Source organism: Delphinus delphis, chromosome 1 (genome assembly GCF_949987515.2).
Source record: "Delphinus delphis chromosome 1, mDelDel1.2, whole genome shotgun sequence".
NCBI lineage: Eukaryota > Metazoa > Chordata > Mammalia > Artiodactyla > Delphinidae > Delphinus > Delphinus delphis.
This window is the reverse complement of record NC_082683.1, coordinates 183982036-184008641: the sequence shown is the minus strand read 5'-3', so window position 1 is coordinate 184008641 and position 26606 is coordinate 183982036. Positions and strand designations below refer to the sequence as shown.

Sequence of the window (26606 nt, the reverse complement as noted above, 5' to 3'; positions counted from 1 at the left end):
AGCAGCTGGGCCCGTGAGCCATGGCCGCTGAGCCTGCGCTTCCGGAGCCTGTGCTCCGCAACGGGAGAGGCCACAACAGTGAGGGGCCCGCGTACCGCAAAAAAAAAAAAAAAAAAAAAAAGAGCAAACGTCAACCAGGCTGGGAACTGGGTATGAGAGGGAATGGGCAACTCGGCCGATGTGTGGCTCCTGGCCCTCAGCATCTGTTACCGTCTCCTCCTGTCCCCCACCTCTGCTGCCAGCAGGGCTCAGCTCGAATCTCTAGCCGGGCATCATCACTGTCTGCAGAGAGTCGTTGTAGCAGCTGACATCTGTTGAGTGTTTTGTTCTATGACAGGCCACATGTTAAGCACATTACATGCCTCATAGCACTTATCTATCGGTAGACAGGAATCAGAAAGAAGTTGAGGAAGTCGTCCAGGTTCTGATTCAGTCCAGTCTGCCCCCAAAGCCAGGTCTTTGGCCCCGGGGGCTGGAGAACCCAGATCCAGATGAGAAGCTTGATCTGGACCCGAAAGGAGCTCCTGAATGAGCCTGATGGCATGAGGGCCTGGCCATGTGAGCAAAACCAGTCACGGAAGCAGGAAATGAAGATGCCACTGTCATTCCCGAGGAGACTTGGCCAGCCTGTGAATCCTCTGGTTGAAAGTCTGCCCTTTGAAGAACTAACGTGACAACACAATGATCAGTTTCAGGCCCTCCTGCTCTACTTTGAGCCTGTCTCTCTCTGAACGCCAGATTCCTCCCTGCTAAGCAATTTGCAGACTTGGAGATTTCCAGTTCCAGCTTGGTGTGGTTCTACGTTTGACAGGACTCCCTCCCTGTTCGACGCTAAGTGGTCTTAGTAGCAGGAACAGAAGGCTGGGGGGGAGGGTCTGGAGCTGCAGCCCCTCCTTGTAGGAGTACCTGGGAGCCGAGTCCGGAGGAAAGAGGTGGGGCGCGGAGTGACCCCGCCCCTACCGGGCCCCGCCCAGCCATGCCCCGCCCCTCCATGCCCCGCCTCCTGCCCGCCCCGCGGCGCATTGTGGGATCTGGGCGCTGGCTGCGAGGTGGAGGACGCGGCTCTTGAAGATGGGGTTGCAGACGGTGAGACCCTCGCTCCGTATCCCGCACCAGGGGACTCCGCCCCTTCTGGTTCCCGGCACTCAGGTCCGGACCAGGGGCTCTCACCGCCGACCCCGCCCCGCAGGGCTTTACACCCGCCCTGGATGCCGGGGTCTCGGTACCGCACGCTCGGGCTGGGGACCCCACCCAGGCTGCCCCCTGAGCTCGGCTTGCTCCTGCGCTGGAGTTCGGGGTCGCCACCCGGGGTGCAGGTCGTAGGGGCCCGTCACCGCCCACGCCCTGGGCTCTTCCCCGGCGCGACGGTCACGCTGCCCCCTCTGCCCGCAGAGCCCAGTCCTGCTGGCCTCCCTGGGGGTGGGGCTGCTGACTCTGCTCGGCCTGGCTCTGGGCTCCTACCTGGTGCGGAGGTCCCGCCGGCCGCGGATCACGCTCCTGGACCCCAATGAGAAGTACCTGCTGCGACTGCTAGACAAGACAGTGAGTTGTGGAGTAGCGGAGGGGACCTGAGTTCCGCTCGGCTGTGGTTGGGATGCCCCGGGGAGTTGGCGACACCAGACCTGCCTGGTGAGACGCTTGTCATCCGTCCTCCAGACCGTGAACCACAACACCAAGAGGTTCCGCTTTGCCCTGCCCACCGCCCACCACGTTCTGGGGCTGCCTGTGGGTAAGAACTGCGGCGTGGGCTCCTTTCCCTGGTATTCTAATAGGGTGAGCCCCCTTCTGGGGTCTCCTGAAACGCGCTGCTTCAGTCTTGTGCCTCCCCACCCCATCACCCTTTCCACACCAGGCTGCGTATCCTCCAGGCTGTGAGGTGCCCTGGGCCACTCTAGGGTGTGGCTTCTGTGCCCCCAGACATCTTCAACTCTCAGCAGTCCTCCCTCCTTCCTGCAGGATTTGCTTATATCCCCGCTGAGCAAGCACTAATCTTTTCCCCATTGCCCAGACCCTCAACTCACTGCTAAGGTCCTGGGCAGTCATTGATAAGAATCTCAGCAGAGGGGAGTTTATGAGGGATCCAGCTGGGGGCTCAAAGGGGTGAATCCTCCCTGCTTGGTTGCTCACTGGGACCCCAGCACGGAGCAAGACGCTTCTGTCCTCTCAAACCTCCCAGATTATTTTGAAAGGTAACAGGAATGCAGCACCTCCACAGGAGTCCTTATGTAGCTCTGCACGTGGTCCCCAGGCCAACATGTCTACCTCTCTGCCCGGATCGATGGCAGCCTGGTCATCAGGCCGTACACTCCCATCACCAGCGATGAGGACCAAGGCTATGTGGATCTTGTCATCAAGGTAAGAAGGTTGGAAGGAGCCCCAGGAGCCCCTTATCCTCCTCCCTCTGGGACCTGTAGAAACTTCCAAGATGTGTTTGATAGGAGGAGATGCGTGTCCTTTGTGGACCTGAAGGAAGTATGTGGAATGGGAAGAGAGAGCATGTGTGTCATCCCTGCCCTGCTTCAGGCAGGTTCAGTCAACAGGGGGCTCAGAAACCAGGGACATTCCAAACAAAGTACTTTCCATTCTGTCTTATCAGGTCTACCTGAAGGGTGTGCACCCCAAATTTCCTGAGGGGGGAAAGATGTCTCAGTACCTGGATAGCCTGAAGACTGGGGACATGGTGGAGTTTCGGGGGCCAAGTGGGTTGCTCACTTACGCTGGGAAAGGTAACGGCCTAGCTCCCACGTCTCCGGTGCCCGGCGTCCTCTCCACACGGTGTGGTTCTGTGTGTCCATGTGTGTGTGTGCACGTGGGTAAAGGCCAGCTGCCCCTCCTGTAAACACAGCCCTGACGTTATAGAAAGGCGTGTTCCTCAGCCCCTCTTGACACAGGGATCTGTTCTCCATCCACATGAATTCACCCACTGTGACAGCCCTGGAGATGACTAATGCAAACGCGGGCCTCTCTTTCTCTCTGCCCCTCAGGCCGAGCTATGCAGAGAGCCAGAGATTACGTTCAGCCCTTCCAGTGGGAACAGCTGGGTGCATTAGCAAGCCTGGGAGCTGCTCTGTGCCACTTGGGAAAATAGATTCACACCTGGCCTCATGCCTGTCGCCCTGAGCAGGGAGTGACCCTCTGTGGGAGTTAGCTTATGACTCACTGTGTGTTCCTAAACTGACTCGTAGCTCATAATATGGGACAGACAGTCCTGGCCCCATTGCCCCTGAAGTGTCTTGTTGTCAGGGCTGGCTCAACACCTAAGCTCCAGGATCAGATTCCACAGCAGCTGCAGAACTGGCCTGGGACGTATTTTCGATTTTGCATTTGTTTACTTAGTTTCCTGAATTGACTGTTCTTTCACCCCTCTCTCCACTCGACTTCTCAGGGATGTTTAGCATTCAGCCCAACAAAAAGTCTCCACCAGAACCGCGAGTGGCCAGGAAACTGGGAATGATTGCCGGCGGCACAGGTTCTTGTCCCCTGCTCCCTCCCACCATTGTGACTGTTGCCGTGGCAGCTTCCAGGTGACCCTCAGAAGGTTTGGTAATCATGGCCAGACTTAATCAGGGCATTCCCAGCAATGCCTAGAGCTCCCCAGTTGCTGCAAAACAAAATCATAATGAGGTAGAAACCCCCCAAAATCTATTTTAACTGACAGAATGAGAGAAACAAATCATGTGGGCTCTCCGGAGACCTCAGATGGAATGAATCTAATAAATTTTAGGTGAGAACAGAGAAGCAGCTAAGAATAGGACAGTGGAGAAGATAGAAAATTAACATTGGACATTTCCCTATGTTAGACACTCTGCTGGACTCTGTATGTGTCTATGACATAGGTACAAGCCTTCCCATTTTACGGATGAGAACACAGAGGTTCAGAGAGGTTGAATCATTTCCACATGGGTAGAGGCAGGGTTAGTGTGCAGCTCTGCTCAGTTCCAAAGCACGTGCACTTAACCTGCATGTCCAGGGCTCCAGGCATCTCAGCATTGAATCAGTAGGTACTTGCAGTCATCTGTGATACTGGAGCCTTAGCCTCCAAGGGACTTCCAGAGAGTCTTGGATTGGTTCCTTAGAAGGATTTCAGCAATATGAATTTATGTGAATTTTGAGCACGTGACCACAATTCACCTACGAGATATGAATTTTAGTGAGTTTGGGGTAAAGGGCCTATCTGTCCAGAAATGTAGGTGCTGTGAAGACACAGGGGAAGTGTAGAGAATTAGGACACAAAGGAAAACAGAGTGAAGGGGTGAGTGAGTAGAATTAAGATGAAAGGGTTGGGCAGCTAAGGAGCAGGGATGGGGAGGGTGGCCACCGCATCTCACCGTGGGGCATCTGTGTGCAGGAATCACCCCAATGCTGCAGCTGATCCAGGCCATCCTGAAAGACCCAGAAGATCCAACCCAGTGCTTTCTGCTTTTTGCCAACCAGGTTGCGTTGCTTTTCTCAGTCCTGGGACTTCAGAGTTACTGTGTGGGGAGAGGTATGGTACCAACGGGCAAAACGAGCCCAGTGCCTGGCTCAGCCTCTGGCCAAGGCCTCCCTGCGGGCAGAGGGTCCTCTTCCACAATAAGGAGGACAGAGCACTGAGCCACATTCCCTCCCTGGCCCGCAAGGAAAGAAAAAAAGAAAACATTTAAGGAGTCTAGTCCTGAGTATAGAAACTTGCTCCTTGAGTCTCCTTTGTTAAATATTCTGTCTTTATTCCTTCATACTGTGTAAATAAAGGCTGTTCCCCTCTCCCTCCCCTCATCCTAGCTCCCTAAAACCCTCGCTTATTCCCTAGAACTTCAATTTTCTTTTTCTTTCCTGGTTGGAAAGTTGTTACAGCAGAGAACTTTATGTTGTTGTGCTTAGGAACCTGAGAAGGTTCCTAAAGACTTTGCTTCTCCTCTTCATTTCAGACTGAAAAGGACATAATCTTACGGGAGGACTTAGAGGAGCTGCAGGCCCGACACCCCGACCACTTTACGCTCTGGTTCACTCTGGATCACCCCCCAGAAGGTACCCTCCCCATTTCTGGACATCCCCAAATCAGGGCCTCGCCCATCTGTGGGTTCTGGTTTCAGTGAAACCGACCCTGCCCGACACTGCCAAACTCTGAGCTCATGGACACAGTGGTCTCCTGGACTCTTCCCCGCGGTTCCTGTTTACCGGGTGGGTGCAGGGCTGGCCGTGCCGCTGAAGCAGGCTGAGTAGACCCGTCCAGCTGCCGCTACAGCTCTGTACCCTCTCAGGAGCCTTTCTGGACTGCCACCACCCCACCCCGGCCCCGCACTGCACCCCACTGCCAGCATGGATCTGGAGTGTCATTCTCTCCTCTCCCCATGCAGATTGGGCCTACAGCAAGGGCTTTGTGTCTGCCGACATGATCCAGGAGCACCTGCCCGCCCCAGGGGAGGATGTGCTGCTGCTGCTCTGTGGGCCACCCGCGATGGTGCAGCTGGCCTGCCACCCCAACTTGGACAAACTGGGCTACTCGCAAAGGATGCGATTTACCTACTGAGCATCCCCTCACTTCCCTGGTCCCGCTGCCGGCACTTGCCCCCAGTTAGCCCTCAAATGCTATAAGCCCTAGATGCCCTTCCCGACAGTGTCAGCCTTTTCGTCTTTCTCCGGAGCTGGAATCTGGATGGTCCCTGCGGGAACAACATCCTTATAGCCGTGGAAGAGGGCCAAAGCCGAGTCATCTCCTGGAAGGCTCCCCAGTCTCCCTGTGATGAAACATCCAGGTCAGGCTCAAGGAGCAGACTCTTCCATGGGTCAGAAAGAAGGGAGCACGTACATTTGTTCCAAGACTGGCCAGTTCCTTCGTGGCATCACACTCTTCTTTGTGTCTGTGGTTAAAGAGCAACCTGTTTAATGGGTTTGATTTAACATTTGGTGCTTAACCCATAGCAGACTGTGTGTGCGGTGGGGGGTGCAGACTTAGAAAGCTAATCTTTTAGAGGCAACAGGAGAGGAGGAGGTGGTCTCTTCAGACCTCAGAGAAAGGGATCTGAAAGATGTGTTTGTGTGTCTGTCTCCCTCTGCCCCTGCCGAGGCTGGAGGGAAAGGGCTCCCCACGATCTAAGACTGTTACTGTGGCAGAAACCTCTGGCTTATGCAAATAAATGGGGCTAAGGCCCTTGTGTTCTACCGAAGCGGTGGTTGTGTCTGGGGTCCTTTTTTCCAAGGCTATTCATGCCTGAGAATCTTGGGAGGAAGGGTTTCCCAGCACAGAATTTCCCCCAGGTCTTCCAAAGAACCTTTGAGCGGTTGTACCCTGTGCTGAAATGTGAGCTGCCACCAAACTCCACACTCATCTTAGCAGCTGTCTCTGCAGAGCCAGAAGCTCAGCTTCTCCCTGGAGAACTTCTAAGGTGGAGGAAGGAGAATACAAGTGAGAGGGAAGCTTTTGGAGCCCAGGTACCCCTCACAGTGGTCCTTGGTTTGGCCACTCCTTCCCTCCTTCCTTCTCTTGGCCCTTTCTTCACTGCATTTATCCTTCAGGGTACCTGGCAAATAAGTCAAGGTATTGTCTTTCTATTTGGAAGAGAAGCCTTGTCCTTTAAAAAGTAACCTGACACCACCAGCCCTAGCCAGACTGGTTGGTGCCTGGACAGAGTTGGCCCCCAGGTACATCTGTCCTGACCGCCCTTCTCCTGCTCCAACAGCCTGGCCCAGTCCACTCCCTCCCAGCGTCACACCAGGGCCACCTCTTCAGATCTTCTCTTAATCACACTGGAAAAGAACAATGCATCAGGTCAGGAGGAAGGTCGGCATTGTTTTTCTGCATGGAACTGTGTACTGCTTCCCCTGGGGCCCCTGGAAGAAAGGCTTATGGACGCTCCCCAGGGTAGAACCATCACTAAATTGTGTTACTGGTATTCCAACAGACATGTCTTGATCAGCTGGTGTGTGTGTGTACTGGGCTCTGTGAGACACATTCGGCTACCTCACCTCCAAAAAGGAAAATCTTGCCTAGGGTTGTTGGGCTCACACAGTGAAGCAGCCCAGCAAAGAGAATTTCCCACACAGAAGCTCATTCCTTGTCTCGCACGGGTTCCTGCCTTATCCACTCAATATACAAACATTAAGGACCTGCCACATGCCAAGCACTGTGCTAGGTCCTGAGGATTCAACCATGACCAAGACTGTTCTTAGACCCCAAACAACTCATCGTCTAGAGTAAGACAGCGATAAATAATTACAACACAGTGTGGTTAATACAAGGTGCAGATGGGAAGGGTTTGGAAAAGATTCTGAGAAGGAGGAAGAGAAGAAAAAAAGTTTTTTAGTTAACAGCCTCGTAGCAGGCGCTGTGCTAAATGATCATTGTGTAATTGAATCCTTATTATAATCCTGTGAGTCTGAGATTAAGGATATGCAGAAGGTCATACAGCTGGTCAGTGGCTGGCAGAGCCTGAATATGAAGCTAGGATTGTCTCAATCCAAAGCCAAACCTAGAACTGGGAATTGTAAGTTGCTTGGATCCTTTGGCAGAGAATGGGGGCATGAGCAATCCAACAGAAAGACCAGCATGTGCGAAAGCCTGAGGAGCGGAAGAGAAGTTCACATTTGGAGAACCAGGCAAGTTCATTGAGGCCCAAATGCCAGAGGGAAAGTGGAGGAAGACGAGGCCTGGGAGCAGGTAAGAGCCTGGTAACGCCATGCTGAGAAACACACTCAGTCCTGTGGACAGCACACGTTTCTGAGGGTTTTATACAGCGGGCAGCACATAATAGCTAAGGTTTGTGAAGCATTTACGATTTGCCAAGCATCAAACTAAGAGCCTGCATAAATTATCTCAATCCTGACAAAGAGCCCGTGAAACAGCACTATTTTATTCCTGTTTTTCAGACGAGGTACTTATGATGTGGAGCGTTCGGTAACGTGCTCAAGGTGAGAGCCTGGCCAGGGACAGAAGCCTGGGTCTATGTGACTCCAGAGCCTGCTACGCTTTTAACCAGCACCAGAATTAATCCCACTGCCCTGAAGCATCCATACAGGATCATACTAAAGTACCTTCTCTCTGCATCTAGAATAGACTGGTCACGTACCAGCCTTGGGAGAAGTAAGAAGTGTCAGTCGCCCAGGCGAGGGCTGCAGCACCCCACGGTCGCCCTCTGGCCGCAGCGGGAGCCCGGGGTGGAGCAGGGAGTCCCCGAGGAAGACCAGTCAGCGCCGCCGCGCTGTTTCTAACCAGGAGCCTGCCTGCCTCGTGCCTCGCACACGACTGGCGCTCAGTAAATATTTACGGAAGGGAGGGAGGAGCCATGAGGTTGAAAAAGAGAGATTAAGAAGTGCCCAGCCTAGAGGACTAGGTGCAGGGTAGGAAATTCGGCATTCCTTCGCAGGGTTCGGTCTAATTCCCTGAAATTCCATCCCCATCACGCGCCCTAGTTTGCAACTTGGGGGCGTGGTCCCCGCAAGGCCTTGAGAGGGGGTTTTACGATTGGAGCAGAGCGAGGGGGCGGGGCCCGAGCGCAGGAGGCGGGGCCGAGGGGAGAGGACCTGCGATTGGGACTTGAGGCACCGCCGAGCCGCGGAGGGGGCGGGGGCCGTCAGGAGGGGCGGGGACCCGCGATGGGGAGGCGGGGCCGAGGGAGCGGGCCTGTGATTGGGACTGAGGAAAGATTGTCGGGCTGGAGGGAGCGGGGCCAGATGGAGGGGCGGGTCCCGCTCGGGGCGGGGCTGAGAAGCCGGCCTGTGATTGGGCCTCGCTGAGGCCAAGGGGGCGGAGCGCCCGTGAGGACGTGACGCTCCCGCGGAGGTGACGCCGTGCGGTTGCGCGCCCCTTCCGGCGCGGGGAGGGCGCAGAAGATTCGGGCCGTTCGGCCACAGGCCGTCTCTAGCGCCGCGGGATGTAGCGCGGGGTCCGCGGCCCCGAGCAGAGCCCGCCGCCTGCCGTAAGTTTCCCGGGGCTCCGCGGCGAGCGGGTGGGAGGGCGGGGGTGGACCGGAGCGCGAGGACCCCCGGGAGCCTCGGCGTGGGCCTGAGGCGGCAGCCGTGGAGCCGGCCTGCCCAGGCGTCCCGAGGGCTCCGAGGGCCCCGAGACCCCCGCCCGAAGCCGGCCGCGCCTCCGGCCACTCCGCGTCGGGTGTCCACGTTCGTGGCCCCTCCCGTGCGCGCCGCGTCCCCCGCTGCCAACAGCCGCGGCGGTGGCTGCCGTGCCTCCCAGTCGTCGGGGTGAGACGTCCGGATTTGGGCTCCGACTCGGGCCCGCCAGGCCGGAGCTGAGCCTGGTCCCAACGCCGCGCGAGGCCAGCGCGGAAGGGCTGCAGGCCTGGGTCGCGGAACCGCCTCTCGGCTGGGAGTACCCGCCTGTGGTGGCCTGAGGAGCTCCAAGGTTCCTAGACCGTGAGTGTGCGCCCACCTTGATGGGGGAGAAGGGGACGTTGGTGGACAATTTGCCTTTGTTTAAGGTAGTCCCAAAAGCTGCAATGTGAGCAAAACCTAAAGTACGTTAGGGAAAAACGGAATTTCATTCCCTCAGAAATCTCTCATTGATGCCATCCTATGTTTGAGATTTTTGGTCAAGCCTTCGAGTTTGAAGAAAATAGGTATGTTTCTCCTCGGTTTCTGGTGCTACATTGGCGAAAGGGAAACTGACAAGGCGAATTTCATTTACATAGTTTCAGGTGTCAGAGGAGCAACAGGAGGCTTACTAAGTACTTAGCTGGATTAACCAGTTTCCCCCCAGTATGTAGAAGAAAGGCTAGAAAACACAGCAGGGACTATATAGGCCACTGACTTAACTCAAGCGAACGCTATAATGGCTGGTTCTTTTCTGAAACGAAGTGATCTTGGGATCTGTCTCCAGCTTTTCTCTCTTAATAGGGGTTGCGGCACCGGTGATGGAGCAACTGTTGTTCCTTAGGTTTTTCAGCATCCATACAGTACTAGGAACTTAGGCAGGGTGGTGTCAGACAGGTTGCAGCGTCAGGGTAATAGTTCCCAATTTGCAGCCACTAAGTTTCTTTATCCCAGGAGTAACTTCTGTGTTACCTTATAGTGGTTGATACTTGGGGAATCAATCTTGTTCCCTGTGAGCAACGTCTTAGGGTTAGACCTCCACAAAACTATACCTAACTTCTGAGAAGAATCTGAAAGCATTCCATGCTCAGTGGCCAAGAAATTACATGATCCCCAGGGGATAAACAGAAATTGTAAGCAAACACTTTGCCTGCAACTAGGAAGGAAACTCAGACAAGGGCGCAGCCTTAACCCGGTAGGCTCCCCATTGCTAATGGATAAAGTGCACCACCGTAGGTGGGCTTTTAGGCTGTCTCCAGTTTCTTAAGTCTGGCCTCATTTTACCTTTCCAAGACTTCCTTATGGAAGGTGGATTATTCACTGCCCTGGGGACTTTGTTCTTTCAAGCCTGCCTAGGTTCATAGCACTACCCTTCTGGAATGCCTGGATCGCATCTTTACTTATCAAGATCCTTTCTTAAAATCTTCCACCATACCTTTCCTGATTATTCCAGCTAAAATTGAGCTTTTCTTCTGAATTCCTCCAGCACTTTATGGCATTTAGCCTTGTAGTGGTTTTAGTAGAAAACAGAAGTTACTGCCTCCTCTTAAAATAGAGGCCAGCAGCCATGCGAAGCCACTAACTGGTCTCTTTGCCTTCTCTGTAGCCGGACAGTGCCACGTGTGTTGTGTATAATCAATAGTATTCGCAGATGGATAAAAGACATTTGAACTTCGTTCTCGGCCCGAAAGTTTTTTCTCTATTTTTCCCTAAGAAATCTCCTTGACTCCTTTACTATAAAGCCACACGGAAAGTCTTTAACACGCTTGCTACAGTCTCCTGTCCCATCTACTTGTGATCATGCTGGTGAACTAAACAGTCATCTTTAAATCCAGAAGCTTTATTAATACTAGTGGGGTATTTTCTGGTGCTGGTACTCATCAAAGTTGTTACATTTTGTCCTTAATGTCCATTTGTCCCTCATGGCACCCACTGGACTTTGTTCCTCTCACTGAACTCAAAGTTGATTCCCTTTTCCCGCTCAGAAATGTTGGGGACGTGATTAATGTTCATAAAGTTTTAGCTATCTTGGATTGAAGAGATCCTTGAAAGTGCCCTCTAGGCAAACTGATTCCAAGTGATTGGCTTTTAGACGTGCACCTAGTTTGCTTTTCTTTCATCGGGGCTTTCACAGTATAAAGTTATCACTATAATGTGTAACTATAGTGGCCATATATGTGTAATTTACTTAAAAGCCAGGTATTAAAAACAAGGACTGGTACGAAACGCCTTCATATTCCTGTATACTTTACTTTTTTTCTTTTTGTCATGGCATTTGAAAAGCTCACGTGTCTCTGGGATCAAAAAAAACAGACCCCTTCTGTTGGGATAGCTTTATCTGGAGAAGAGCTACAAAGAAAGCTACGTTGTGATTTTTCGCTGCAGACTCTAAGTCAGTGACACTGTGATCAAATAGGAAAGCTGAGGCTCCCTTACTGCAATTTGATAGTTTTCAAACATAAGTCTTTGCCTTGACTCATTTACCCCCCAGCAGTGCTATGAAAGCACCTTCCCTAAGAAAGAGAGCAGATAGAGGAGAAGATGGCTGTGTTCTTTGTCTTTACTGCTAGGCTAGCCTTGCTTTAGAACAATGTGAGTCATGTAGGCCTAAGATGGAGCTTACCCATGGAACCTCTGAGCGCCCAGAGACCCCAGATTAAAAACTCCTAGAAGAAGTTTTGTGCCTTTGACTCCAGGGAAGGAGTGTGCTGTAGCCTGGGAAACTTGGGAACTGGTTCACAAAATAAATGTCTCCAAAAGGGTGAGCTAAATAAACTCACCAGTAAATGCTGGCAGTTAAGAATCAGTCCTTTCCCTAGTTTGGCACCAGATGATCTTAGTTATAGGAGCACAAGCGCCTCCCCGCCTCCACAGCTTTATTCTCTAGTGTCATAGGGTTATCCAGCTGGAAAGCTTAGTGGTAAAGATTTATCAGCGTGAATTGAAGAAATCCCATCAAAAATGCACTCAGTGCAGTCTGGCCCAATTATAATTGCTATATTGGGTGTGGCGAGTTTGAGGGAAAATGTGTTTCCTCTAAAATAGGTAAGGATAGGAAAGCTAGTAGAAAGCTGAAGTACCTTCCGCTCTCCTGAGGTTCCCAGAGTCAGTCTTAACACTTTAGGGGCGGAGGCTGGTGGTATATAGTAGAAACTGAAACGCTTGCTTGCAGTAATTCCCAGCTGTTTGTGAGTGGCCCACTCTGTCAAGTGATATTTTCAGGTCCTAGCATTCATCATTGGCTTTTCTTTCTTGCCACACCTCCGACCCCTCTCTCTCCCTTTCCTGTCCCTGTGTTGTTACAGTTTAGAAGACCCAGCTGGACAGTGGACTTTGCTCACTGTGGTGACATGACAGCACTCAAAGTAACTGAACTTAGTGTGTGGCCATCCTAGTTTAGGGGTTCTCCGTCCACTGTCCTCCTGGAGCAGTGCAGTTGTATCACTGGTTTTGTACATATCACAGATTACCTTATGCCATCTGATTACAGGCTCTTCCAAGACAATGACTTAACTTGTTCAACTTTGTATTTTGCACAGTACCTTAAAGTGCCTTGGGGTGCTGGCCCTAAATACATTTGTTAAGTATTCAGTGAATGTGTTGGCTTACTCTGGGGAGAGGGACAGGAGGAAGCCCTACAAGCACAAGTCCATAAACCCTTAGCTAGCAACAGAAGCTAATAGGTCGTATGCTTCTTGCCTGGAATGCTGCCTCATTCATTCATTCATTCATTTTGAAATACGTGTTCTGACCAAAATCAGGGATATGTATAAATTTGTGATCCATGTAGTGTTGTATCCCAGAACCCGAGAATATCTGTATCTATATATCTGGCTTAAGCCTTAATGGCCACCCCTCAAATACTGGCAGCAGTATTCTAGAATAGCTGAGTATATTCCCCTTTTCAGACTACTCCAAGATGCCCAAAGCTATTTATGTTTTTGCCCCAGTATAAATTATTTCTTATTTAAGCTGTTTATTCAGTAGTACTTCACTTTGAGGCAATATGTTTTGTGGTCAGCTTATTGAGAAAGATTTCCCAATGTTTCTGCTTACATGGGTTGCCTCTCTCTTGAGGTTTCAGAGGCCTCCAATTTCCTGTTCTCCTTGGGCTCAGTTGTTGGCTATGACTATGGGCTGGCGTCTCTCTTGTCAGAGTCTTGCACATTTGGAGGAAGAGGAACTGCCTGTGTGTTGACACCGAAGACAGGTCTGCGTGCACTGAGTTATGGGCGTCTGTTCTCTTGAACCAGCTCTGCCAGTAGCTTTCAGCTGTGCTTGGTGTGTTGAGCGTAGCATGACTGTTTTCAAACTTGAGGATTGCCCTCACCTGACTGCATATATCGCATGATAATCCCTGAGAAGGAATTGAGATCACTGTTGGGTAAACAAAGAACTGGTACAAGATGCCAAAGGTGGATGTCTGTGAACAGCCACCGGGGACGGACACGGTGCGCAGGGCTGTGCTGACTGCCCATAGGAAAGGTGTGGGTTGCCCGAGCTTCCGTTTCCTCCCCGTCATGCAGCTCGCCCCGAGTGCAGGTGTTGCCTGGCTCTCTTTGCACTGCCCTGTGCTTTTCGGGGCTCAGGTGACCCCAGTGCAAGAAAATGTGGATATTCTGGCTCCTCCTGCTGCGAGCAGGAAACGCCTTTGTTGCGGGGCTGGAAATCTTGGGGCACTTTTCCCCTCCTTTCCATACGCCTTCATCTCCCTGGGACCTGATTAAAGACTACTTCCTTACAGGATCTATGTGCCTGTCTCAGGTCTCTGAAAAACTCGTCTGAATGGGGCGTAGGTCATCAGCTATGGCTACTGGGACAACTCGCTGAGCCGGTTGTTTGGTGGCAGAGGGCAAGGCTGGGCTGCCTCCTGCCTTCAGCCTCCCGCATCCAGGCAAGTTATTGCTGCCGTGAGGGGCGGCTGTGTGGAAAGCTTGCTGTCCAGGTGTCGAACCCGGGCTGTGATCCTATAAGAGAAGTAGTAGACCTGGCAGAGAAACTAACCACTGGGCACCTAGCCCACAGCCGAGTTCCTTTTGTGTGCGAGGCACACGTGTCAGCATTTGTAGGTTTCAGTCGGCAGTTAGCTCACGTCTAAGCCGGGGGCCTCGCAGCGGTCACAGCAGGTGTCGGCCTCCTCGTCTGCCTCCTGAGTCTCAGGGCCAGGACTTTGCAGGGCAGACTAGCTCTGGGGCTGGTGGGCTAAACTCCGCTCCGTGCGTGTGGGAGGGACTTGCGGGTGGGTAGCTGCTCTTCTGTGGTGACCGTTTGGTGCAAAAAACAAATCCTTTGGAGGCAAGCAACTAGGTTTTCAGCCTTATCTTTAAGATTAGTGAGGTTCCAAGTAAAGGGTGATAGTTAAGAGGAGAACAAAAGCACTTAACTGGCCTCTAGGACTGGAGGGGCTGTGAGTCCAGGGGCTGTGTCTTAGTCCCTGTGTATTGTGTTTGGTGTTTGTGTTTGCTTTCAGTGTCTTCCATCACAAGGAACTCTCTGCCCCCTGGGGCCGAGAGACCCCACCCTTTCCCCAAGCTGAAGCCGCAGAGCATTGAGGTACCAGCCAGATGTCTTCTCACAAAGGACCTGTGGTGGCCCAGGGCAGTGGGGCTCCTGCCGGGAACAGGGAGGCGGACACAGTGGAGCTGGCTGAGCTGGGCCCCCTGCTAGAGGAGCAGGGCAAGCGGGGCGTCGCCAGCCCAACCAAAGTAAGTTGTCCCCCCAGGGCCCGCCTCTCCCCTGTTGGTCTCCCAAAGGGACTCTCCCTACCCCAGTCCTCATCACGCTGTAGTGTAGCTCTTTTTATCTGTTTTTCCCACTAAGCGGTTGCTTATACCCCAGTGCTTAGCACAAGACCTGAAATCCTGCAAGTGGCCAGTGCCTGTCTGTGGTTGAAGCAAGGAAGCAGTCAGGCAAGATTAGGCTTCGTATAATGAACAAACAAAAACCCCTGTAGTGAGTGAAGTAAGCCAGAAAGAGAAAAACAAATACTGTATGCTAACACATATATATAGAACCTAAAAAAAATGGTTCTGAAGAACCTAGGGGCAGGAGAGGAATAAAGACGCAGACGTAGAGAATGGACTTGAGGACACGGAGAGGGGGAAGGGGAAGCTGGCATGAAGTGAGAGAGTGGCATGGACATATATACACTACCAAATGTAAAACAGATAGCTAGTGGGAAGCAGCCGCATAGCACAGGGAGATCAGCTCGGTGCTTTGTGACCACCTAAAGAGGTGGGATAGGGACGGTGGGAGGGAGATGCAAGAGGGAGGAGATATGGGGATGTATATATATGTATAGCTGATTCACTTTGTTATACAGCAGAAGCTAACACAACAGTGTAAAGCAGTTATACTCCAATAAAGATGTTTAAAAAAAGCCAACGTGTAGCTTTGACAAGGTGGAAGTCTCTCTCATAGAGAGAGAGTCTTGGAAGTAGCCGCCACAGGCTGGTATGGACGCTGCACCCGGGAGGCACCTGTCCTGCTCTTCCATATCATTCTTACTGTGTCACCGAGGGGCGGGGCTGGGGGAGCAGGGCCCACCCTTCCTGAAAGCACCTGGCAGCGCTTCATGCACATCGGTGTGGTCTTTTCATTTTGCCTGAGCAAAGTTGCAGTAGCATTGCCACCCTGAGTGAAACCAAGGACTCCGTTACGGAGGGGGAGACGGGTCTGCATCAGTCTGTGTCGCGAAATCTAAGAGGAAGCATCACAGGGGAAAGAACAGCCGGGAGGAGGAGCTGCTGTCCGCACACGGCCCGGAGCCTCTCCTTGGGAGGCGAGGGCTGTCGGACTGCACGCTGTGTGTCAGGCTTCTGTGCAGCTCAGGAGGGCCTGCAGCTTCTTTCCGGAACCAGTTTTGAGGCCCTGCTCCTCCTGGGAGCTGCTGTGGATGCAGAGTTTCAGTCGCCGTGGCACCCCCAGAGCCAGTGAACAGAGAACTGCACAGATTTAAATTGTTAGGGGAATCTCTGAAACTCCGTCTTTTTCATTCTTTTGAGCATTCAGTGATCTGGAAGAGAGAAATATTCGGGAAAATGGGCAAGTTCAGAACCGCTGTGTTAGCGATAAGGGTGGGCTTTTGGGACTTGCAGAGCATGTAGGCCTGGTGCGCTAGTCCTGTGTGCCTCGGGTGCCAGTCTCCATCCGTCTGTCCCCCATGTGCTGCGTTGGGCTTTCGCTCCAGCATTTACGGAGTTGTAAACTCGTGCACTGTCATGCCGTAGGAGAAAAGGCCACAAGGCCGGTGTGTGGGAGAGACGCTGGGCAGAGAGCAGTGAGTTGGGGTTTCTCTGGATCGCTCACTCTGGACTAGGGAACTCCTGGGGTGTGTGTGTGTTTCCTTCGTTCCTGCAGGCCGAAGAAGAGCGGGCACGCGCAGTGCCTCAGGAAGAGGAGGAGGAGGTGCGGGTGCTGACGCTGCCCCTGCAAGCCCACCATGCCATGGAGAAGATGGAGGAGTTTGTGTACAAGGTCCTGTCCTGGAACGGGGAGGGCAGGCTCACCTGGGCTCCCCGCACCTGGCGGGCACGCCCTGGGGGGAAGAGCTTTCGCTCCTGTGCGTGGGCTTGCTTTCCTTTACGGTGAAGTAAATCAAGGGGAATCTGGCTAAATTTTTACTGCCTACTGTGTTGGCGTTGCTCAGAATATATTCTAAAACAGGAGTTCTTACCTGTTTTTGCTATTAGTCCCTTTGGCAGTCATCAAAATGTTAGAATGTGATATAGTAACACGGCACCTTTATTAATACGTTAGCTATGCATGACAAGCTATAATGTATTTTATTAGAATTTATCATTTCTAAGTGGTAATCAGTAGAAATAATATTTTGATATCTGCAAAACTAGTGTATGAAAATATCTGTGATTTCTATTGGTGACAGAGTCACAAATTCTAATACTAGACTTGCTCACACTTACAACTGGGGGAAATGTTAAATTTAGTTAGAAGTGATTGAAAATAAAAATTTTTTTCCATCCAAATTTCCAACACAGTCCATTGTCCATACGTCCCAGGTTAAGAAGCCCTGCTTTGAAAAGTCATAGGCTCAACCCAGTGAGAACGTAGTATCTAAAGGGGGGAAAGGATGGACAGGCGGCCACCAGAGTCTCCGGGGGCAGAGGGCAGAGGGGTAAATGTATATTTTTAAAACCATATATATAATTTCTATTTCCTTGTTTTCATTCACTACATCTACTGAATTTTAAAACTCAAGTAGCTGAAGGGAGGTCCTGCCATATTCTCTTTAAAGACTGAGAAACACTTATCTACTTACCTAAGCGTATCCAGGTGAACTATCATGACACAGAACAAAGCCATTCACAAGTCGTCGGTCCTGGGGCGACCTCGCTCGTGCTGTGTCTTGGCTTCTCTGGCCTCAGGCTGGCCCCACCGTTCCCTGGGCCCCTCTGGAGCCAGCCTGACGCTCTCCTTCACCCCTTGTCCTTGGGGCGGCTCGCGTCCTCGGGGCCCCGCTCAGAGAGTGTGTGGTTGCAGGTCTGGGAGGGGCGCTGGAGGGTCATCCCATACGATGTGCTCCCCGACTGGCTGCAGGACAACGACTACCTGTTGCACGGCCACAGGCCGCCCATGCCCTCCTTCCGCGCCTGCTTCCAGAGCATCTTCCGCATCCACACGGAGACCGGCAACATCTGGACCCACCTGCTTGGTGAGTGGTATGGGTGGAGGATTGGACTTTCTGTCTCCTTAAACGCCAGCACTTGTACAGCCTTTGTCCATGGGAAAGAAAAGCAACGTTGTTGTGACAGTTTGACAGCTGGCATCGTGCCTTTAAACTACCAGTGAGCTTGCTGGGCCCTTCGTCGCTGGTCTGTAAGGCGGGGGTGGGGGGGCCTAGAAGCGGAGGAGATGACGTCCTCTGTGGTCAGAACCATCCCCGGTGCAGGCAGCTCCTCCCACTTCACAGTCCCCGCGGTAGAAACAAAACGCCAGCATTTCAGAGGATGCTCTTTCTGTCTGGGTTTGTGTGACGGGTGCCGTTTTCTCCGGAAGTTGTCGACTGCGGTGCCCGCAGCTCAGCCTGTAGCTTTAATGCTGGCTTAAATCATCACACGTTCCCTTTTTCCTCAGGCCTCTTTTCTCTCCGTCCTGTAGGTTTTGTGCTGTTTCTCTTTCTGGGAATCCTGACCATGCTGAGACCAAACATGTACTTCATGGCCCCCCTTCAGGAGAAGGTGGTGTTCGGGATGTTCTTCCTGGGCGCGGTGCTCTGCCTCAGCTTCTCCTGGCTCTTTCACACCGTCTATTGTCACTCAGAGAAGGTCTCTCGGACCTTTTCCAAGTGAGTGAGAAGAACGTCGGTAGGGACACCTTGTGATCCAGGTCCTGGCAGCGTCCTGGAAACTCCAGCAACTCCTAAAGATTCCCTGATGTGCCAGAGGAAGGGCTTTCTGTTTTGCTGGTATAAGAGGATCAGGAAACTTTTCTCTTAAGTCCTTCATGAGAAGTTTCACTGCAGCCTCCTTAACAGATGGAGCCCAGTTGTGGGTATATTTTCTCCCTGTGCAGTGCTGCCCTTTGTGAAACTTGGAGTACCAGTGGGCTGCTCTCTCGGACCGAGTACCCAGTCCTGTCCTACCTTCCTGGTGGCCCAAGCCGTTCAGGGCGTGGCAAAGTTTCTGTGCTCTGTCCTGCTGGAGCTCCGACCCACCGGTCCAGTGAAGCTTATCTTTGCTGCCCGCCTATTGCTGGAAGCCCCAGATGTCCATCCACTAAGGCTCTCCTTATTCCCCAGTTCTGAGCCTGGAGTTCTGTTTGTTTGCTTTTTTTGTTGGTGGTGGTGGTGGTTTTGGAGGTGATGGTGAGTTATTTTGTTTTTCTCAGTAACACCAGTAACAAGAATACATTTTTATCTTTAAGAAGTCGACTAAAACAGAACAGTACACCTTAATAATACTCCCAATTTAAGGGTTTTGTTTTTAGAACTCAACCTATCCGAACTGGGGAATACTCAGAGCCCTTCCTGCGTGGAAGCTGGAGACTGGCTGGAATATGGTGGAATTCCTGAATTTAAGTATCCATGAGGGGGATGTAGCTGTTCACAGCCAGGGGAAAGGGATACAGTTCAGACTTTTCCACTGCAAAATAGAAGTGCTTGACCTCATGGGGTTTTGATTCAGGATATAGGACAGATCGTATGGGAAGTGAGGGGCTGGGGGCAGTCACGTCTGAGAGCCGCTGGAGAACAGAAAGCCCTAGGAGCTCTTCACTTCTCCCACCGCTCCGCTCATTCTGTGGCTTTTTTCAGGCTGGACTACTCAGGGATCGCCCTGCTCATCATGGGGAGCTTCGTGCCCTGGCTCTATTACTCCTTCTACTGCTCCCCGCAGCCACGGCTCATCTACCTCTCCAGCGTCTGTGTCCTGGGCATCTCTGCCATCATTGTGGCCCAGTGGGACCGGTTTGCCACTCCTAAGCACCGGCAGACAAGAGCAGGTGGGTCGGAAGACAGAGCGGAAACCTCATAGGTATTTGGACCTTGAGTCCAAGGGGGTCAACCCTGGGCCCTGACCTGTGTTTAGAACTGATCTGTGTTTAGGACTTTCAAAACAGCGTGCATTTTCAAAACTCAGTTCTCCCCCAGGTTTCATACTATTTCAGTAAAATGTTAATAGGACAGATAATTACCAACCTGGTCAATGAGCTACAAGTATAGAAATGACTGCTCTTATATTTGGTTTGAGGAAGTTAAAAAATGTACAAAGCAGTCATTTTAGTAACGTGAGGGTCGCTGAGCTCAAACCAAGGGGCTAAAATTAAACCACCCAAAGTTATTTTACTAAGGAATGGAAGGCTTGGCTTGGTAAGTAAAATACCTTGGGCATAAACACTGTTACCAAGTAACATGATGGCTGTGAGCATAAACATCTTCCTGTTGTCTCATCCAGACTCAAGCTTTATTACTCGCAGCAACACATCGATTAGCACTAGTCTTCGGTCCCTTTAGACTTAACATCTGCTGTGTTTTAACCTTCATTTAAAATAATTAAGTATTCATCAAGTGCCGACCATGTGCCAGACTGATGCTTTACCAAGGCCGTCTGCAGAAACGGAGAGGCAGTCCCTGCCCTGCGGTTGCGTGTATGGCCGTGGTGTTGAGCCGGTACCCATTCTGTCCGTCCATTTACTTACTTTGTGTCCAGTGGCCACTGACGACTTCCAGTCTGGGTCTCTCTGTCTCCTCAGGAGGTCAGGGTCCTGACCTTAATGGGAAACCTGTCTTGCTCCTCCCTGGCTGGCAAACTACCTGAGGCCTCACCATGTCGGTTCTGTACCCAAGGCAGCCATCAGGAAGTTCTGACCTACATGGTCGCCTCGGCTGCTTCACGGATAGTGAAGAATGTGAGACATTTGTTCTTGGCGCTCCTTAGGAGGGAATAGCTATATCAGCATCTACACAGCCTTCTTCCCATTCTGAATGTTAAAGAAGTGTCTGCTGAGTGTTCTCCATCTTGCGCTAAATTTCCAATAAACATGTACTGTTCACCAGAAAGTAGCTCATCAGAGTGAGACAGCAGTGCCTTCCAAGCGGTACTGTTTCTATGCCTGACGCTCTTGTGTCTGCTTTGTTCAGGGGTGTTCCTGGGGCTTGGCTTGAGCGGCGTCGTGCCCACCATGCACTTTACAATCGCGGAGGGCTTTGTCAAGGCCACCACGGTGGGCCAGATGGGCTGGTTCTTCCTCATGGCTGTGATGTACATCACCGGAGCCGGCCTTTATGCCGCGCGGATTCCTGAGCGCTTCTTCCCTGGAAAATTCGACATATGGGTAAGAAACGACACTTCAGTGGGGCCTGTGGTGGTGAGACCGGCCCACAGGTAGAGCTCGGAGTCAGAGGCAGTGAGAGACATGGGTCAGGTAGTGTCTGGGGGTGCACACGAGTTCCTACATGCATGTCCATGCATGTAGGTGGGAGAATGGCGGGGAGGGGAGTGACCGATAGTAACATTTTGGCGTATCCCTGACAGGGCTTAAAAATTTTTTTTCTCCAACAAATCTATCACTTTTATGATGTAAAAAACTTTAGGGAGGAACGAGGAGAGGCGAGTGCCTTCTCCACTGCCTCCAGCCTTCCGTGCCGTCACCCTGAGGCCCCTCTCTTGTGTTCCTGCAGTTCCAGTCTCATCAGATCTTCCACGTCCTGGTGGTGGCAGCCGCCTTCGTCCACTTCTACGGGGTCTCCAACCTTCAGGAGTTCCGATACGGCCTGGAAGGGGGCTGTACTGACGACTCCCTCCTCTGAGCCGCCCCGCAAGGGCACAGCAGGAACTTCCCAAGTGCTTTTAAAATAACTTCTTTGCTGAAGTGAGAGGAAGAGTCTGAGTTGTCTTGTTTCTAGAAGAAACCTCTTAGAGAATTCAGAACCAACCGAGCTTCAGCCCACTTCACACTCACCGGGCAATAAACTCTCCATTCCCTCGCTGAGAGCAGTGGGGATGGGCAGATGTGGCCGCACGCCCCTCGGTAAGGCGACTACTGTCCCCTCACAGAGACGGGGCTTTGAAGCTCATGTTGAGAGTTTACCCCTCCTCCAACCGTTCTGGGGAAAAATGATGGACTGGGACTCTTCAGAAATTCTGTTTCTGGAAGAAACTGTCCCTCCCTCACCCCTGTCTTGACTTTGTAACCTGGCTTATAACAGGCCATCCGTTTTTGTAGCACACTTTTGAGAAACAGTTACAACCTCGTCCATCTTTCTAGGGCCTGGACTTGCTCACACAGCAGGAAGAGCAAAGCCACCAACTTTTACACAGCTGGCTAATCATGGAAGTGTGTCCAGGCTTCAAATAACTTGAGTTTTAATGTTTTCTTGGCAGAGTAATGTAAAATTAAAGTGGGGAAAGATATTTAATATTTAATACTAAGCTTTAAAAAGAAACCTGCTATCATTGCTATGTATCTTGATGCAAAGACTATGATGATAATAAAAGAGTACAGAAGACACTTGGCATTCAAAGATTTAACATGTGTGGTCTCAGCTATTTGCAAAGGATTAAGTCCAAAGGATTAAAACCAGTAAAATCATTGCAGATTCTGCTGAGGCACAAATCTGAATCATAGGTATTGCCAGGCTGGCGTGTGCGGGCCAGCGAATGAGCCTAACTGAACTCCTAGCACGTGCTGCTCCAGGCCGCCTTACGTGTCTCCACTTAGCGCACAGACATTTCCTGGAGAAGTTGGTGTCGTGCTGCAGTAGAGTTCAGTAATTAGAAGATACCGGGCTTCCCTGGTGGCGCAGTGGTTGAGAATCTGCCTGCTAATGCAGGGGACACAGGTTCGAGCCCTGGTCTGGGAAGATCCCACATGCTGTGGAGCAACTAGGCCCGTGAGCCACAACTACTGAGCCTGCGCGTCTGGAGCCTATGCTCCACAACAAGAGAGGCCGCGATAGTGAGAGGCCGCGCACTGCCATGAAGAGTGGCCCCCGCTCGCCACAACTAGAGAAAGCCCTCGCACAGAAACAAAGACCCAACACAGCCATAAATAAATAAATAAAATTTTAAAAAAAAGAAGATACCTGCCTTGTGAGCATCAAAGGTCTACTACATGATATTAATACTCTAGACTTTAGTTCTTTTAAAACTGCCCTGATTAAGGTCTCTTCAAGAGGTTATTCCATGCCTTTTTGTGCCTTTGCAAATTTTCCCCAGCCTGACAACGAGTTCTGTTCATTGGATGCAAAAGGCCTGCAGTAGTCACTTCTGAGCTAGTGTAGGCATTGGACGGGAATCTTTTTTTTTTTAATTTAATTTCTGGCTACGCCGGTCTTAGTTGCAGCACGAGGGATCTTCGTTGCAGCATGCAGACTTCTTAGTTGCAGCATGTGGACTCAGTTGCAGCATGTATGCGGGATCTAGTTCCCTGACTAGGGATCGAACCCGGGCCCCTTGCACTGAGAGCGTGCAGTCTTACCCACTGGACCACCAGGGAAGTCCCCACATGGGAATCTTATTGAGTTGCAGAGTTGGGTTCACTTTAAGGGTCAAGTTTGTACAACTAGGAGAACAAGTGATCCTTTTAAAACTAATCCAACTAGGCCAACAAATCTCTACCTCCAGTGGTAATCAGGGAAGTGTAAATTAAAACCAAACTGATAAACCATTTTACTCCTACCAGATTGGCACAAATTAAAAGTCCTAAGACTGAGTGTTGGTATGGATGTGAAGCAGACCAGATGCTGCTGGTGGAACCATAGGACCACTTTGGACATGTTACAACATTCAAACATTACATGAAACAATACAATGTGAGATGCATCTGATATCTATCCTAGGTTACTTCATTTAAAAAATGCTGGTTCTGGGGTTTCCCTGGTGGCACAGTGGTTGAGAATCCGCCTGCCAACGCAGGGTACACGGGTTCGAGCCCTGGTCTGGGAAGATCCCACGTGCCGCAGAGCAACTAAGCCTGTGTGCCACAACTACCGAGCCTGCGCTCTAGAGCCCGCAAGCCACAGCTACTGAAGCCCGCGCACCTAGAGCCCGTGCTCCGCAACGAGAGGCCACCGCAGTGAGAAGCCCGTGCACCACAATGAAGAGTGACCCACTGCTCGCCGCAACTGAAGAAAGCCCGCGCACAGTGACACAGCCAAAAATAAATTTTTTTTTAAATGCTGGTTCTGACCCACTAAGTTTCATAACTCACCAATGGGTCACAACTCACATTCTGAAAAACATTACCCTTGAGAAACTCAGCTTGTACTAACAGATTCATTGTAGCTTTGCCTAGTAGCAACATACTGCAGACAAGCCAACCATCCAGAACTTTGAGTGGAAAAATAAATCTTGGTTTATTCTTACGATGAAACACTATTTAGCAGTGAGAGCTAGTTACAGTGATGACAACATGGTTGAATCTCAAGATTCGGAGGAGGGAGTGGGGCTGCTTGGAGTAATATATCTGGTGTGATTGCACTGATGTACTGTTCAGAAATGTGCAAAGTTAATGATAGCTTAAGGGTATAAACATGGTAAATACTTTAAAAAAGGAAATGTTAATTCAGAAAAATGGTTACCTCTGAAGGGGAAAGGACAGGGTAACATACTGGATATTTCTAAAGTAAAGCTTATATTTATTAAATTGGAGGTGCATACCTGGGTATTCTTTATACTGTGATCACTTTTTCTTGCATATATAATAAGTATATCTGTTTAATACAAAACATTTTTAAATTTAAAAAAGTACTTAGGGAGCTGATAGCAGAAGTCTCAAACTGCTGACCTGCAGGCCGCAAACATTCACAAACGTGACCTGTTTGGAAACAGTCAACCTCGGCCCAGTAGCGGCTGTGTCTTTACAGAGGGCTGCACTCTCAGGTTCATCCTCGGCCCTACCCAGCAGTGTGGTCACCTGCTTGGCCCCCGGAGGCATCTGAGTTTGCAACCACTAGTATAGAAAGAACTGGAAGGAAACAGACCACATCTGGTCCAACTCCATCCATGTTGTGCTTGAGGATATATGAGACCCCCAGCAATTGGTGAGACCCCATGTGTATGTGCTTCATCATCTTCCAGTAGACAGGACCAGGGAAACAGTCTGAGCGAGACATCTTCTTTGATGTCTTGAGCATCTTCTTTGTACTTTTCATGTTATTTTGTCTTTATTTTTAACCCTGTTAAGTAGGTGGTATTATCCCATTCCACAGATGAAGAAATTAAGGCCCCCAAAGGCCAAAACTTTTTCACAAGGTGACAGGATTGCAGTATCTGAATCCAGATCATTCTGACTTAAACCCCAGGTTCTAAAGCCTCAGATCATTTAAAAATCCTGATTTCACTATCCCTTACCTTTACCAAAACTGCTAACTAGCAGCAGGTGAATATTACCTTCTTTCTCTAACTGCATGCTATGGTTCATTCACTTCCTAAATACTTGTTGAGGACCTGCGGTGTGCCAGGCAATATAGGAGAAAAGTAAGTGATGACAGAAACATTGATAAGTTTTGATTAAAGAGAGGCCAAGAATAAAAGCTAAGAATCTGACTCTGTCCTCTTCCTATCAATAAGTAAACAATTAGGGAAGAGACTAATCTGTAGCTATAGAACATCTATTGTCTTGCAATCTAAAAAAGGTTCAGCACCTTTGGAGAAGTTTGGGAGAAGTCCTTGATGTAAAAGCGGTTCACAGAGGAGTCCCATCTCCCCCAGAAAGTGCCTTCCTTAGTATCTGTGTTATCACTGGTCAGGGGCAGGAACCAGCCCTTGGGAGGCATGAGGTAGGCCTGGGTGCAAATTCATGATGAATTTCAAAGCAGCAGCTGGGCCCCTGCTGTGATTACATTCAGTAATTAAGAGGCACATTCTCATTTCTGCCATACTCTGGTGGCACAAAAATGCAATGCACTCTGCCTAGCCGGTTTAGAGATTTGACCTATATTCTACGTACCTGATCTAGAGTTCCACAGCACATCCCCGTTTTCCCTTACTGAAACCCTTCAGTAGCTGTAAACACCCAGAGTCATCCCTGGAGTCCAAACAAAAAGGCAGGGCAATGTGTGGAACCTGGGTGATTTGACTCACCTCATGCAGACACAGCCCTCCAACAACGGACTTAAGAAACTCAGAATCACTCTGGGCTGTAGCGTACTGAGTCAGATGTCCAAACGACTCGAAATATTCTCACTTGAGGACTGTGTTCCCACAACTTAAGCACTCAGAACATGCTAGGGCTGTACCCTTGAAGAAAACAGAAGCCTGAACTAGTTCCCACAGTGTGCTGGCTTTCTTGCTAGCAGTTTCTCCATCTTTTACTCTCAGGTAAAGGAGTGCGCATATTCTAAACAAAGCCTCTTTTATTAAGTTCCCTCTCATATTTGGAAAAACTCAGTTTAGCAGCCAGGAATTAGGCAATATCATTAAAGCATCTGGGTGCTATTCTGCAACCAGAAAACAAGGTATTATTTTTATTTAAATTATACATATTTTTAATTCACATGATGCAAAATTCAAAAGGCATAAAAATATACAGAGGAAAAAATCTCCCTCCCGCCCTGTCTCCCAACCAGCCAGTTCCTCTCTCCAAAGAAACTAATGTTACTACTCTATTTTGTATTATTCCAAATGCAATTTTTATACATATACAGGCAAGTACGACTATTTATATTTCCCCAACCCTTTTACACAACTAATAGCAAAGTATGCACACTTTTCTCAACTTCATGGTACTGAACTGTATGGATGTACTATACGTTACTGAACCAGTCCCCTACTGATGGGCGTTAAACTTGTTTTCAATACAATCTACAAACAACCTTGCACACACATCATTTTACATGTGTGTGAATGTATACACAGGATAGATTTATTAAAATCGCTGTTAAAGGATATCTGCATTCATCACATTTTGGTGAACTTTTCCAAAATGCCCCCCATAAAACTTGTACCAATCCTGCACTCACAATATGTAAATCAGAGAATTTTAGATCAGAGATACGATATGAGAGATGGAAACACTACGTAAAATTAGACTGCTACCCACTTGGCTATAGTTTTATTATCCCTAAAGAATCAAAGGCCCCACAGAGGAAAACAGTACAAACACAACTGGTTTGGACCTTCACATGA

At 50.4% G+C, this 26606-nt stretch overlaps 2 protein-coding genes across 4 annotated transcripts; both read left to right on the top strand.

The window, feature by feature from the left end:
• Window positions 1–982: 982 nt before the first annotated feature.
• Window positions 983–6140, top strand: CYB5R1 (cytochrome b5 reductase 1). Of its 2 annotated transcripts, none has more exons than XM_060011516.1 (9): window positions 983–1086; window positions 1393–1542; window positions 1657–1729; window positions 2249–2355; window positions 2597–2726; window positions 3386–3469; window positions 4349–4434; window positions 4908–5007; window positions 5337–6140. In XM_060011516.1, exons 1-9 carry the CDS (start codon window positions 1072–1074, stop codon window positions 5507–5509), a joined length of 918 nt encoding a protein of 305 aa, XP_059867499.1. In that variant the 5' UTR covers window positions 983–1071; the 3' UTR covers window positions 5510–6140. The 2 variants fall into 2 exon arrangements, with proteins under 2 accessions (XP_059867499.1, XP_059867491.1); XM_060011508.1 differs by having other exon boundaries at window positions 1072–1149.
• A 2628-nt stretch (window positions 6141–8768) lies between these two features.
• On the top strand, window positions 8769–24067 carry ADIPOR1 (adiponectin receptor 1). Of its 2 annotated transcripts, none has more exons than XM_059999206.1 (8): window positions 8769–8894; window positions 14492–14726; window positions 16381–16497; window positions 17521–17692; window positions 18139–18325; window positions 19292–19479; window positions 20618–20811; window positions 21158–24067. In XM_059999206.1, exons 2-8 carry the CDS (start codon window positions 14586–14588, stop codon window positions 21284–21286), a joined length of 1128 nt encoding a protein of 375 aa, XP_059855189.1. In that variant the 5' UTR covers window positions 8769–8894; window positions 14492–14585; the 3' UTR covers window positions 21287–24067. The 2 variants fall into 2 exon arrangements, with proteins under 2 accessions (XP_059855189.1, XP_059855196.1); XM_059999213.1 differs by lacking the exon at window positions 8769–8894 and adding an exon at window positions 9259–9345.
• Window positions 24068–26606: the final 2539 nt, after the last annotated feature.

Bases quoted from the DNA above. Each gene is read 5' to 3' on its own strand.
- CYB5R1 (XM_060011508.1), top strand. From the start codon at position 1,072: ATGGGGTTGCAGACGGTGAGACCCTCGCTCCGTATCCCGCACCAGGGG. The intron at 2,356-2,596 runs GTAAGAAGGTTG...CTGTCTTATCAG, and splicing joins ATGTGGATCTTGTCATCAAG to GTCTACCTGAAGGGTGTGCA. The intron at 5,008-5,336 runs GTACCCTCCCCA...CTCCCCATGCAG, and splicing joins TCTGGATCACCCCCCAGAAG to ATTGGGCCTACAGCAAGGGC.
- ADIPOR1 (XM_059999206.1), top strand. From the start codon at position 14,586: ATGTCTTCTCACAAAGGACCTGTGGTGGCCCAGGGCAGTGGGGCTCCT. The intron at 14,727-16,380 runs GTAAGTTGTCCC...TCGTTCCTGCAG, and splicing joins GCGTCGCCAGCCCAACCAAA to GCCGAAGAAGAGCGGGCACG. The intron at 18,326-19,291 runs GTGAGTGAGAAG...GGCTTTTTTCAG, and splicing joins GTCTCTCGGACCTTTTCCAA to GCTGGACTACTCAGGGATCG.